The following is a 13130-nucleotide window of genomic DNA, read 5'->3' on the forward strand; positions in this document are numbered from 1 at the left end:
TCAATGGTCCGGGCCGTGCTTGCACCGACGAAGCCCGCGCACACCTGCTGACATGAAGCCCGTAGAGCGGACTGGACTTCGGCAGGAGCTGGTGGGAGGGTTCCCGGGGACCCACGGGAGCCACGGGTCGGCACACGCTGTGGCAGACACACAGCCCCGGCATGGATGAAGCCCTTCTCTCGGCTCTAGAAGCCGTTCGACTTCCTGATCGCAGAACCTTTTGTCCCCCTCGAAACTAGAAAGACAGCTAGGAGCCGTTGGGCTCTGTCTTTCCCCAACATGACGGTATGTGTGGCGTTTGGCATCTGAACGCCCTTTACCCGACCCCCGTGGGCCTCCTCCCCAGGCCTGTGGCGCGTGGTCCTCCCCCTCGGACGGACCCGGACTGGCAGCCCCGCGTCCCCAGCGTCTCCCGCAGCAGAGGGCTGTGTCCTAGTGCCCCTGGGGATGGCAGCATGAGGTGCAGGTTTCCAAAGTGGGGAGAGGTGGTGTGCGTTTGTGGAGTGCGGGGAGGGAACTCCTCTTGGCGCATTTGGCACCAAAGGCTGACGACCAAGTACGTTGTAGTTACATCAGGACGCGCGACGGGAGATTGAAAGGCACCTCGTTCTGAGTCTGTCCCATCACGAGGACGAGTAAGGGAAGGTGGTTTTGTAGGTCACCGTGGTTCGGTGTTCGGAACGGCATGGCGCCGTGCTGCACGCCCGGACACCCGTTTCTTGTGCGGCCTCTGTGGGTGTGGGCGTAGAACTCCGAGGTCCTGCTCTCCTGCATCTCGCTGCGTCCCGTGAGTGCCTTTGTAACCGGGCTCTGTCGTTCCAGGTTTGTTTAAAGAAGAAAACCCGTATGCCCGGTTCGAGAACAACTGAGAGCACCGCCCGCCCCCACCCCTGCCGAGGACACAGCACATGGCCGCCCGTGCCCTGCGAGCTTCTGTCCCCTTCTCTATATCTGTTCTCAGTCACTTGAGACACTAAGTCTGTTGGGGGGTGGGGTGGTTTGGTTTGTTGCTAATGTGAGGAGGAAAGGACATTCCGTCACTCTTCTCCGTCACTAAGCCACCTGTGGGTGAGCAGCCCACCCCTGCCTTCCGTGCTGATGGGGGAGGGGGGTGGGGAGGATGGCACCTGTCCCTTGGCCGCTCCCCTTGAGCCCAGCGGCATCTCCAGGTGGCTCGCAAACAGCACCAGGGTTCTGCGCACCTTGGGTCTGTGTCGCGTTTTCTTTCTTTTTAAATAATTCTTGGATTTCATTCTTCCACCTAAAACATTCCACCAAAAAACTTACTGTCAAAGTTCAGACCACTTATTGGATAGTTTTTAATTTGTATCTTTACCAGAACATCAAGATTTTTTTCCCAGCGGAAGCCTGAAAGCTGCCTCTCTGGCCGACTGCCACCGGAACACCGAGCATCGGGGTGTGGACAGCCGCGGGGTGTGGACAGGCTGCCACCGCCCTGCTCGCCTTCCTGCCCAGCAGGCTCTGTGTGCGTGATGCTCCTGCCTGTCAGGCTGGCGGCACCGTGTCACTTGGGGACCCTGGGTTGTCCCGAAAGAGGGAGGGGCCAGGCACCCGCAGGCCCCTCTTTGGGGCTCTGCGCACCGCGGATGCAGGGTGTCTGCCCGGTGAGAGGGGTTTCCACGTGTTCCTCAAACGAGCCCCATCCCGGAACCCTGCTCCTGCGGCTGTGTGGGGAGGACTCCTGTGGAGGCCGCATCTCAGGAGGCTGGCCGTGGCCTCCAGGCTCGCCTCTGTGTGGTTCCATTCCCGTGAGATCAAGATCTAGGACTTCAGGAAACAGACCAAGCGTTTGCTGTCCAGGGCGGCAGCCGATGATGACGGGACTGTCAACAGCCTTTCTGAACTCTGAAAACAGGCCCAGGTGCCACATGGCTTTGGATTAGGAAGACATTTGGCTTTGAGAAAGTGGGTGGACAGGAACATAAAAGGACGTATTCTGCTTTCACACTTGCGACCCTGCCGTCAGAGCCCGTCCCTCAGGCGTCCGGTGAAGTGCTGCGCCGTCCCGGAATTCCCACGAGCGGGGAAGCTGACCTCCGCAAACTCTGTCGTCTCACCGACTTCTTGGGCATTTGATTGCAGTTTAAAGTACTATGATCCGTTCCTAAGTCTCTCATAGCTGCTTGCAGACTTTGTCTTTCACTGTGTATTCATACAAGAAACTTTGTAACCGACTCCGGCAACCCTGCGTTAGCACAGCAGACTCGTAGGCCGCTGAGCCCCCGCTCTCCTACCGTGTATGTAATCCCGGCAGGGGGTGCGGAGCCCACAGCAGGGCGCCTCGAGGGCTGTCTCGGTCTATGCTTTTTTCTGGAACAGGCCTAGAGCAGCCGTATATTGTAACCTCAAGGAAACCACGAAGCTCAGAGTGCCTTAGTTTTAACCAGTTTCCAAAAAACAGTTTAATACACACTTTGTTCAATACACTTCGTGTCCTCGTGTCTCATTTCTCCGTGGTATTAGGTGACTGCTTGAAGAGCAGCAGGTAGACCTTCTACATAGAGACTTTTTTTTTTAAGGTTGATTTATTCTGATGAGAGTGAGCGTGTGGGTGGGCAAGTGGGCACAGAGGGAGAGAATTCAACCCAGGTGCCACGCCCAGTGCGGAGCCTGGCATGGGGCTCGATGCCATGACCCTGAGATCGTGACTTGAGCTGAAACCAAGACAGCGGTCAGACACTGAACCGACTGCGCCGCACGGAGACCTCTGACCCATCCCCGGTGTGAGAGCAATCCCGGCTTCGGTACCATGGCCAAGGGGGCGACTGCCACATCCTCAAGTTGTCTGTTACCTGTTACCCCTCTCCCCCGGCTGTTTGCTGTGCATCAAACAAGTGCAGAGACTCAGGCTGGTTTTCTGGACACCGCTGCCCCTTCTCCCGCCCAGCACTGCTTTCCTTCAGCTTAGCTGGAATCAGATACAGAGAACAGGGAAAAAGCGGTTCTGCCTGGAGCTTCGTGTCCTTGCTGTTAACTGCCGGCAGACTCCCCCCGCCCCCAGGGTGGGAGTCTTCAGTGCCCTGCTGGCGGGGAGCGCCTGTCCCTCTTCTGAGCTGCCGCTGTGCCCGTGTGATGGCGGCTGCAGCCGTGGGATCTCTGGGACTTCCTCTGTGCTGCAAACTCTGAAGCCTGCGTCTGTCGGCACCGTGAGCCCGTGTGAGCCCACCTGGTGCCCCCCAGGGCTGTGCAGGAGCTGCACTTGGGCACTTCTGGGTCACAGGGTGGGAACCAGGCAGTGTAGGCTCGTCCTGGGACATCGAGGTCCAGGTGCAGTCATGGGGTATCCCTGTAGCCCTCATGTCCTTAGGGTATCTGGGCCACTCAGGAAACACCTCGGATTCGTTGAGAAAGTTCAAAGTCTAATTATGGCAAGACCGGTGCTTGGCAAGGATGGGGGTTGGTGAATGAAGTCCTTCCATCATGATGTCTGCTCTTGAAAAAAGATCCCCTCGTTGGGGTTTAAAAAGCATGCTGTCAGGTGGGTAGTCCGTGGCCCTGTCCTTCCAGAGCCCGTCTGTGTCATGTGCGGCTCTGCGGGTGCAACCGAGCACGTGGCCGCCACCTCCCCGGGGGGCCTCCCCCCCCCGCCTGGGCTCCCCGCCATCAGCCCGGTCCCCGGCGGCCCTCCCGCACCCCCCATCCCCACCAGCGCCCCCCCGCCCTCCCCCGGCCCCCTGTCCCTGCTGGCTACCCCCCCCATCTCACTGGGAGGCGCTGCTGTGCGGCGGGCACAGACCTGCTGCTGGGTGAGGCCGCCGGGGTGCAGCAGAGGCAGGACGAGAGGCGTGAGGCAGGGGAGGCCAGAGCCAATTCCAGCGGCGGGGACCAGGCCCCTTCTGGCTGCGGCAGGTAGTCTGCAGCTCCCTGCCCCCCTCCTCCCACCCACTCGCCCCTTCAGACATGCTGGCTGCTCCTGCTGGTGTCTTCGGGGCCGTGCGGGGCCGGTCTCGGGCCCGGCTGCTTCGGCGGCAGTTCTGGGTGCCGACCCCGCCAGGAGGACGGCAAGTGCCCCATGAGGCCCCAGAGCTACAGGCTCCTGGTGCCCAGTGCTTTGCAGACACCTGCTGTCTCGTGGTCATCGCTGTCGCCGGAGAGCCACTTCTGCCCCACGTCCAGGTGGAGGAGCCTGCGGTTTTGGCGGCAGCCACGTCTTTGTGGGGTGCCCTGGTACAGAGGTGTCCGGCCAAGCCTGACGGGGGGGTGAGCGGAGGCACGGACTCGCCCTGCGGGATGCTGAGAGGGGTGAGGGCACAGTGTTGCTGCACCCGCATCCCCCGTCCCATGCATTCTGCTGAGGACATGGCCCCCCAAGACGGCCTGTGAGTCCAGAGGATCTGCCCAAGGATAGAAATGGCTTGAGGTGCATGGACATCTGTCACCCCAGCTGCAACTGTGGGCAGATGGCCGCACGTCTGGAGGCCCCAAGCCTGGAGATGTTGACCGCTGGCAGGGCTTTCCTCCCCGGGGCCTTGTAGCCAGGGGTCCCTGGGGCCCCTGGGGTCCTGCGCCCCTGCCGGCAGGCAGCCTGGCCTCTCCGCGATGCCACCAGCAGGAGCTGCTGGGCCTGGGAGTGCACCCCGCCCTCACTGGGGGCCCTCTCTGGCCCGGCCAGGGTCAGCCGCTGAGGCCATCCCAACAGCTCCGCCACGTCCTCCGGAAAGTGCTGGAGGACGCTGGGATGGAGGTCCTGCCCTGCGCACAGAGCAGACACTGACCCTGCGGAAAAACACCAGGGGAGCCGCTCGGCCACAACCTACGTGATCTGGTGGGGTTTCTGCTCCCCGAAGCTGAAGAATGCGGTTTACCCTGGTCTTGGAGCAGCGGTCTCATTGTTTGAACCCTGGATGCTAAGGATAGTTGCTTGCCACAGATAAATCACCTTTTTTTTTTTTAAAGATTCTATTTATTTACTTGAGAGAGGGAGAGCGTGTGTGTGCACCTGGTGGAGGGAGGGGCAGAGGGAGAAGCAGGCTCCCCGCAGAGCAGGGGACCCAACACCGGACTTGAACCCAGGATCAGGGATGGAGACCTGAGCCGAAGGCAGGCGCTTGACCAACAGAGCCCCCCAGGCACCCCGCTGGTTGGCCCAACCACCTGCACCCCAAGTCCTCGCGTGGAAGTCCTCGGCAGGGTCTCCGGTCTCTGCCCCCACCCCCCACCCACCAAGGAACCGTGTCTTCCTTGGGTTTCATTAGGAGCCACTGTTCTTGTTCTACTTCTGAGTGACCCACATTTGCTGAAATGAAGTCCCGGCATCTCTCAGGCGGGGGGCCGAGGTTCGGGATTGCCGGACTTCATACCCGGTAACAGCATTGCCTGTTTCCTTGTTTTCAGCATTTTGACAAAGTCATGGGCGCCACCTCAGGCTACTCAAGACCATCTTCGACTCTCATGTTTAGACGGCGGGGGTGGGGAAGGGGTGCTGCCAGCTGGGGGCTGCTCCAGGGCAACAATGGGGACCCAGGGAACCGGAAGAGGGAGTAACTCGGCATAAAGAATTGTTAACCAGGCATTAAGGTACAGCTAACTTGGTATGAAAAAAAGTTAAACCTTGGGGCGCTTTGGGGGGCTCTGTCGGTCAAGTGTCTGCCTTCGGCTCAGGTCATGATCCCGGGGTCCTGGGATCGAGTCCTGCATCGGGCTCCCTGCTTCTCCCTCTTCGTCTGCCTTTCCCCACCCCCAACCCCATGCTCATTCTCTCTCGATCTCTCCAATAAATAAAATCTTTTTAAAATTTTAAAAAAAGAATAAAAAAGAATAGTTTAGCCAGTATGGAGAACTGTTGAGGAGGCAGAAAGAAGGGTTACCCAGGCAGAAGGAATATTAACTTGGTGTAGAGAATGGTTAACCAGGCATAAGGCACATTTCATCTGCTCGCCGCGGGGCTGCTCACTTGGTGCCTGACAGGTGGGGAGCGGGTGGGCAGGACACGGGCTGGGCAGGGCACCTTGCCCCATGACCATGGCTTCTCAGGAGCTCAGACTTCCGGGTGCAGACCACTGTGTGCTCGTCTCTGCTCTCCCCGCAGCCTCGTACCCAGCCTGGCCCGATGGACTCCTTTAAACAGCAAGCTTCACGGAGGGACCACTCAAACCTCCCACAGCTCCCGCCACACTGAGAACAAGGCTCGCGCTCTTGGACAGCCGGGAAGGACTCCGTGGTCTCCTCCACCTGCATCTCCCATTCCTCCTTCAGCACTCGGGCCCCCTTGGTGACCGTAACACGCCAGCTCTGCTCGGCCTCAGCCCTCCCCTGCTTGCTCCCGGGAGCTCCAGAAGCACATCCTCAGGCATCCTGGTAGCTCTCACCCCCATTCCCTCCCTCCGTTCAGGGGTATACGCTGTCCCTGGCCGCCTACCTGAAGAAATGTCCTGTGCTGTCATCTGTCCCTGACTCAGACCTACTGTCCTATTCTTTCGGCCACCAAATGTAGCAGGATTTGACTAGAGAAGTGGGGTCAGTAGGATATGTCTCTGTCTACCCACCTATCTGCCCATACATTCACTCTCCACCCATCATCTTCCAACCATCCATCCACCCACCCAACCACCCATCCACCCACCCACCCACCCATCCACCCACCCACCCACCCAACCACCCATCCACCCATCCACCCACCCAACCACCCACCCACCCACCCAACCACCCACCCACCCATCCACCCACCCAACCACCCACCCACCCACCCACCCATCCACCCACCCACCCACCCATCCACCCACCCACCCACCCATCCACCCATCCACCCACCCACCACCCATCCACCCACCCAACCACCCACCCACCCAACCACCCATCCACCCATCCATCCACCCATCCATCCGCCGCTTCCAGTCCACGAACGGGAGAATTAAGCACAAAGCCAGCTACAAGAGATTGGGAGCAGAGGACAACAGTTGAAAAGACTGCTGCCCTGAGCAATTCCACAGTCTCACTTTTATTAGATAGAAACAAAAGCCAACAGAAGGACCGATGCAGGTCAAACGTTAGTCACACGTCTTGTGGACAAACAAGGAGGAGGATCAAGTTTGCAGTTAACCAAGCACATTCAAAGGACTCATCTAACTAACAAGGGGCGCGTCTGGGAAGAGAAAGGAGCGATAACGGAAAAGGGAAGCAGGCGGGTTTCGTTCCACCCTGAGCTGACTGGTCGTTCCGGCTGCCCAGCTTCTGTGAAGGGACAGCATTCGCCCTGAGCGAGCCGGGCGTTCCCAGCTGCCCAGTTTCACGGTCGTATATCGTCCTTCTCCCCAAAGACCTGTTGCCAGTGTATGTTTTTCTTAAGGCATATCTAAATGTGCGTGTTAACTAGTAAAATCCTCCAGGGGTTATAGTTTAAGTAACACATTGTTCCAAGGGGCAGTTGCATCGATCCACCCACCCACCCACCCATCCATCCATCCATCCACTACCATCTACCCATCTACCCCCTACTACTTCCCATCCATTCGTTCCTCTACTCATCCACCCTCCTACCCATCCATCTAGCTATTCAGTCTCCCGGTCCATGCACTCATCCCTCCATCTGCTCATCTATCCACCCCCGCATCCATCCATTCATTCCACAAATGTTTTTATCATGAAGAAATTTTGTATTGTATGTTTATGTAGATAAACATCAGTCTTCCTTTATGGCTTTTTCAGTAGTTGTATTTGGCCTTTCTTCATTCTAAAATTATGAGCATACATTGTCTATGTTTTTTTCTAGTGCCTTAAAAAAATTTTTTTTTTAAAGTAGGCTCCATTTCCTGCATGGAACCCATGGTGGGGCTTGAACTTACAACCCCGAGATCAAGACCTGAGCTGAGACTTGAGAGTCAGACGCTTAACCGATGGAGCTACCCAGGCGCCTCTGGTGCCTTTTTAATTTTGATTTTACATCAGAGTTTTCCATCTTTCTGGACTGTTCGTTGGTGCAGGTGTAAAAGATGAATCCAAGTGTATGTTTCCCAGGGGCTCCCCAGTCTCTCGGCCTGACTCAGTGAAGGGCCGAAAGCCTCTTTTGGACTTGCGTCCTCTGGAGACACGCATTCCTCCTTCAGACATGTCCCAAGAGCCCTAGGAGCGGGGAGAGGGACGTGTGTGCCACGGCCTGGTGGGGGGCACAGGCCTGGTCACGAGCATCCCTCTGTGGTGGAGCCTGCCACCGTCTGCCCGCAGGAGCCTGGGGGGAGAAAACGGCTCTGCCTGTGGGCCTCTCCTCCATGTTGCCCCCATGGAATCTGCTCGGGCGGGTCCCGAGTCCCCAGTGCAGCTGGGCCCAGAGGGACAGTGCTCGTCTTGGGCACTTCATGCCAGTAGAGGGTCTCCAGGACCTTCCAGGCCTGGGCAGGAACAGAGACAGAGTCCAGCTGCGGAATTGCAGGCGTCCAGGTAAGCAGGGACTTGCTGGGAGGGAGCGGGTAGGGGGGAGAGGACGAGGCTGGTTCCCAGATCAGAAGAGCCCCATCAGGATGGCCAGCTTGTGTCTCCTCTAGGCATGACCAGGTTCACATGTGAAGCCTCCTGGAGCATCACTGGGCTCTCTCTCCCAGCCCATTTCAAGGATGACACACCAGAGTAAAGGGGCTCTGGAGTGGGGCTGGGTCAGAGGCCACGAGCAGGTGACCTGTGTGTGGGCGTCTGGGTGGGGGGCTGTCCTAAGGCGCTTCTGGCACTGGCATGTTATGGCCAACTGGACTTCGAGGGACAGCAGGCAGTGCCCGAGGGTGGACCCTTGGGGCCCTGTGGCCCAGCTGATGATCTGAGGACCGGGCACTGTGGTGAGAACTATTGGGCTATGGGCACATGACCTGGCCGTTGGGCTGCTGAGTCTCAGCTCTCTAGAATGACGCCAGCACCAGCTGGAGACACTGGACGTCCATGTCCGTGTCACCTGCCTGTGGCCTCTGGTCCCGTCTCTCCGGGAAGGTCCGTGACTGAGCGTGACGTCTGCACTTCTCCCCAGCCCAGCGTCCGTGCAGGAGTGCCAGTGATGATGAGTCCTGGGGGCCCACTGGCAGGTGGCGTGGGCCATACCCGAGCGCCAGCAGGCTGGCCCTTCACTGTCCTTCAGGCCACACTGCATGGCTGGCCGGGCTCTATGACAGCCTGCTAGCATCACACCAGAGACGGTTCCTGAATTTGCTGTGGCGACGCTGGCTGGGAGAGGAGAAGGCCCCCTCTTGAAATCCCAGAGCGGCGAACGTGTGGGGCTCCTCTTGGGGTCTGTGGTCCCGTAGGTGGGCTGCGGAGGCACTTGGGGAGCCCCAAGGTTGGGGCTCCATTTCAGTGTGTCGACCGCACTGCCCCAGCATCTAAGAGCTGGAAAGACATGACCCCAGCCTGGGGGCGGGGGTGGGGATGCTGCTGCCCCTGGGCCTGGAGGCCGGATGTCGGCTTGCAGGACCTTTGAGCCTCTGTGGTGCTGGGTCTGGGCGTGTTCACGACCTGCCACCCCATTCCTCGCGACCCCGAGGTGCACGTGCGGACGGGCGGGTCAGGTGCTCGTGCCGGGCAATCTGGGCAGGGAGCCCCACCCCCACCCTGCAGTGGCCAAGAGCAAGGACCTGCTTTTCAAGGGGAGAATGGCTGTCAGCAGAGGGCGCAGTGTTCCTCCCAAGGGCGAGAGATGGTCTCTGTGCGGTTCTTCTCCTGGGACCTGCCCGAAGGCGCACAAAGCGTCGGTGTGGCAGGGTCTGCCGGTGACTGGCCCAGGGCGGGCAGCTCCAGGCGCCTCTTCGGAGTGGCAGCCTGAAGGAGGCTCCCGCACGTGGGTGAGAGCAGCACAGCACATGTGGACCAGGTCATCTCCGAAGTCCAAAGAGGCCCCCCGAGTGCAGCACCCACCTTCGCGGTGATTAGTGCATGGTGACCATCCTCCCTGCTGGGACACTCCGGCACGTCCCAGGCACCCAGATCCCCAGGAAGGCACCCCTGTGGCCGTCCCTGAGTGGGGAAGGGTTCAGCCACTGCCTCGGGGAGCACAGGTGCCAGGGAAGCCTCTGGCCGCTCCTGTCCCCATCCGGCCTAATGAGCTCAGGGTGATGTCACTGTCCCCTCTGCCCCGTAACCATGGAAACCCTGAGGCCAGAGTGGAGACATTCCACGTCCCCACCGCAGCAGGGAAAGGCTTCGGGGTGTGTTTGCGCGCGTTCACACACTGTGCACACGGGCACAGCTGGGTCGCTGCTGTGGGCATCACCGCCCCGTGAGTGTCCGACGGCCCACAGCAGTTCTCTGGGCACACCCGGCTCAGGGACAGCCAGAGCAGTGGGGTGCGTGTGTGTGCTCGGCTGCCGCGAGGACATCCCACCGCCGGGAGGATTTAAACGTCAGCGTCTCACAGGCCCGCGGAGGCGCAGGCAGGCCGTTTGTCCCCGGCTGCCTCCTCCGTGTCCTCACACCGCCCCCTCTCTGTGCCCACCTCTCTTCTGTGCGACCCCAGTTACCCTGGGTCAGCGCCCATCCACCCCCCCCTTATTTTTTAAAGATATTATTTATTAGCGAGAGAGAAAGAGAGAGAGAGACGGGAACAGACTCTGCAGGGCGTGGAGCCCGACGTGGGGCTGGATTCCAGGCCACTGAGAGCCAGGCTGGAGCCCAAATTAAGAGCCCCCGGCAGCTCCTATCGGCCCTTTCTGCAGCCACAGCCAGTGAAGGGACGTCTGGAGCTCCTGGTTCCCACTAGGCCCCGTGGGCTGGATTCAGGGCAAGGCCCTTCTCCTCTGACCCGTGGGCCTCCGTGGCTGGCTGGGGTCTCCACAGAGCCAGGATAGAAGACCCCAGAAGTTCAGGGAGCTCCCTTTGCTCCAGGACCCTGCGACCGTTGAAAATGGCCACGAGCCCATCTGGGAAAGGCTTGGGGGCCAATTCACAGTCTCTGCATGTGCCTGAATGACAGGGTCCGTCCTTACCAGCCCTATCACCTGGGAAGGGGCCAGGAGTCCCCGTTTTGGCGGTCACGTTGGGATTCCGCCCAACAGACCTAGAACTGGCCTCTGGTGGCTTCGCTGTGTGTTGGTTCCTGTCCGAGGGTCCCTGTGATCAATGAGCCTTCACGACCCCCACGGCTCACAGAATTCCGGTTCCCTCTCCGCCTGGGTGACTTACTGTGGCATCTGGCACCCACCGCCCCAGGACCACATTGTCTGCACCGAGAGCAGTGGCCCAGTTCCATTCTGATGGCTCTGGCCTGCAGGGCTCCCTGCGACTTCTGAGCCGCGTGGTGCCTGGAGTGTCCTCACCATGGCTGAGGGGACGTGGCGGGCTGCCCGTGGCAGACACACTCCAGCTCCCCACTCGGAGCCTCGGGCCCACCCTGCACATACACTGGTGGTTCTCCGTGCGGCCTGAGGAATTTTTAAGCCCACCGATGCTGAAGCCTACCTCCAGATTTCATGGGGCCATGAGCACGTGTCCCTAAATGCTCCCCATGATTCTGACGTGTGGCTGAAGTGGAGGAAAACCGGCTGGAGGCTTGCTCCTTGGGCCGTGGCCACGTTTTGGCCTACTGTCCTCTGGCTGGTGCAGTTTCCGTGACAGGTGCACTGCCCTTCTGGCTCCCGTGTGTGGGTGTCCGCCTGCCTTCGGGATGTGTTTTCTGTTTGTGGTCCACCAGCGGGGACAGATGTGCCTCCTGCAGGCATAAATCCCGGCTGGGTCTCCTGAATTTGGATCCAAGCCGTGGTATCTTTACGGTTAGAAAACCCATAGCCGTTACTTTTGCAAACCCTTCTCCTGCCCCTTTGCTCTTCTGTGTCTCCAGCCACGCACGTCAAGCCATTCGAAACGATTCATTCCAGCACTTTCATCTGTTCGGTTCTCTTGGTTCCCACCTGTTTCCCCTCTTGTAGTCTGGGTGATTTCTTGACTCTTTGAGAAGCTCCTGGATTCTCTCTTGTCCCTGTCGACTGTGCTCATGAGCCTGCAGAAGGCATTCTTCATCTGCGTGGCGCTCTTGTCTCCAGCGGCCCCGTTCCCGGTTCCGTCTCCGGGCTGGGAAGCCTCACCTTTTCCTTCATGTTGCCGACCTTTTCCACCAGAGCCTGGACACAAAGCTGGCCAGACCATCCTAGCTTCTGCGTCCTCTCTGGGTCTGGATTTTCCTGTCTGGATTGTGGGTTTCTTCCTTTGTGTGTGTGTGTCTTGGAATCATCAACTGAACAGATGCCGTCTGTGGGGCCCCAGAGACTGAGCTGACCCGGAAATGGATGCTCCTCTCCCGGGGGTTGAGTCTGGGGGCTGGGAGGCGACTGGGTCTGGGTTTTGTTCAGTGTGTCCACGGACACAAATTCCGCCGGCGTCGCCCAGCGCTGAGAGGAGGCTGGTTTGCTGGCTGCAGTTTCTCAGTGTTCCTGCTCCACCTTCGGGTCCAGGCCTCCCCGTGCTCCCCCACCTTGGGGAGGGCGAGGGTCTCTCTCCCTGAGACGGAGCACGGGCCCCCAGCTTACTTCTTGGTGTCGGCTGTCTTGGTGTGGGCGTGCGTGTGTGTGTGCATGTGGTGGGGGCAGGTGGACATTCTGTTGCCTTGGTCCAGCCCTTACTTCGGCAGGCCTCGTGTCCTTGGATCTGGGTGGACTTTTACAGGGACCCCGTTTCCTCTCCAGGCACAGACCTCCAGAGGGCCTGGCCCAGGATGTATGCTGAGTGAGGACAATGAAGGGACGGACACCTTCAAAGACTTTAAGGTCAGATCCTGAGTCCCGGGAAAATATCTTCCTGAACCGATTAGAGGGGCCTGGACTTAAGGATGGCAAAGCTGCAACCCCAGCTCTCCGATGGTTTAAGAAAAGCAGTGTTTCTGGAGGTTTCCCAGCTTCTCGTTTTTAGACCGGGGTGATGACTGTTGTAGCCTAATACATCCCAGGCACAACCCTCCCCTGTATGATTTCTTACGACTTAATGACGTTCTCCGAGAGACCGAATATGTAATTAATGGTGTTATGCAGATTTTGTGTGCTGAGTTTCTGCCGTGTCGTGTGCGTTCCAGAAACATCAGGAAGGCGGGCACAACACAGCCTCCCGCTCCCATCCCCCCAGCACCCCTGCCAGGTGCTTGGCTCCCAGTCACCAGGCTCGGGAGGGACTGGTAAGAGGAGAAGTGGAGGCAGTGGAGGCAGCTGAGACGG

At 59.2% G+C, this 13130-nt stretch overlaps 1 protein-coding gene across 2 annotated transcripts in view; it reads left to right on the forward strand.

The window, feature by feature from the left end:
• PTTG1IP (PTTG1 interacting protein) overlaps positions 1 to 13130 on the forward strand; it is a 31334-nt gene that overhangs the window by 14198 nt on the left and 4006 nt on the right. Inside the window, exons 6-8 of one of the 2 annotated variants that reach the window (XR_007125209.1) lie at positions 823 to 918; positions 9931 to 9938; positions 12407 to 12413. Coding sequence is in view for 1 of the 2 variants with exons in the window: in XM_047718324.1 (XP_047574280.1) it covers positions 823 to 869 (47 nt within the window). In the remaining variant the exon portion in view is untranslated. Of the gene's footprint in view, positions 1 to 822; positions 2448 to 9930; positions 9939 to 12406; positions 12414 to 13130 lie in introns of those variants that run through there. The other variant, XM_047718324.1, reaches the window with a different exon arrangement.

Source organism: Lutra lutra, chromosome 1 (genome assembly GCF_902655055.1).
Source record: "Lutra lutra chromosome 1, mLutLut1.2, whole genome shotgun sequence".
In the NCBI taxonomy this organism is placed as follows: domain Eukaryota; kingdom Metazoa; phylum Chordata; class Mammalia; order Carnivora; family Mustelidae; genus Lutra; species Lutra lutra.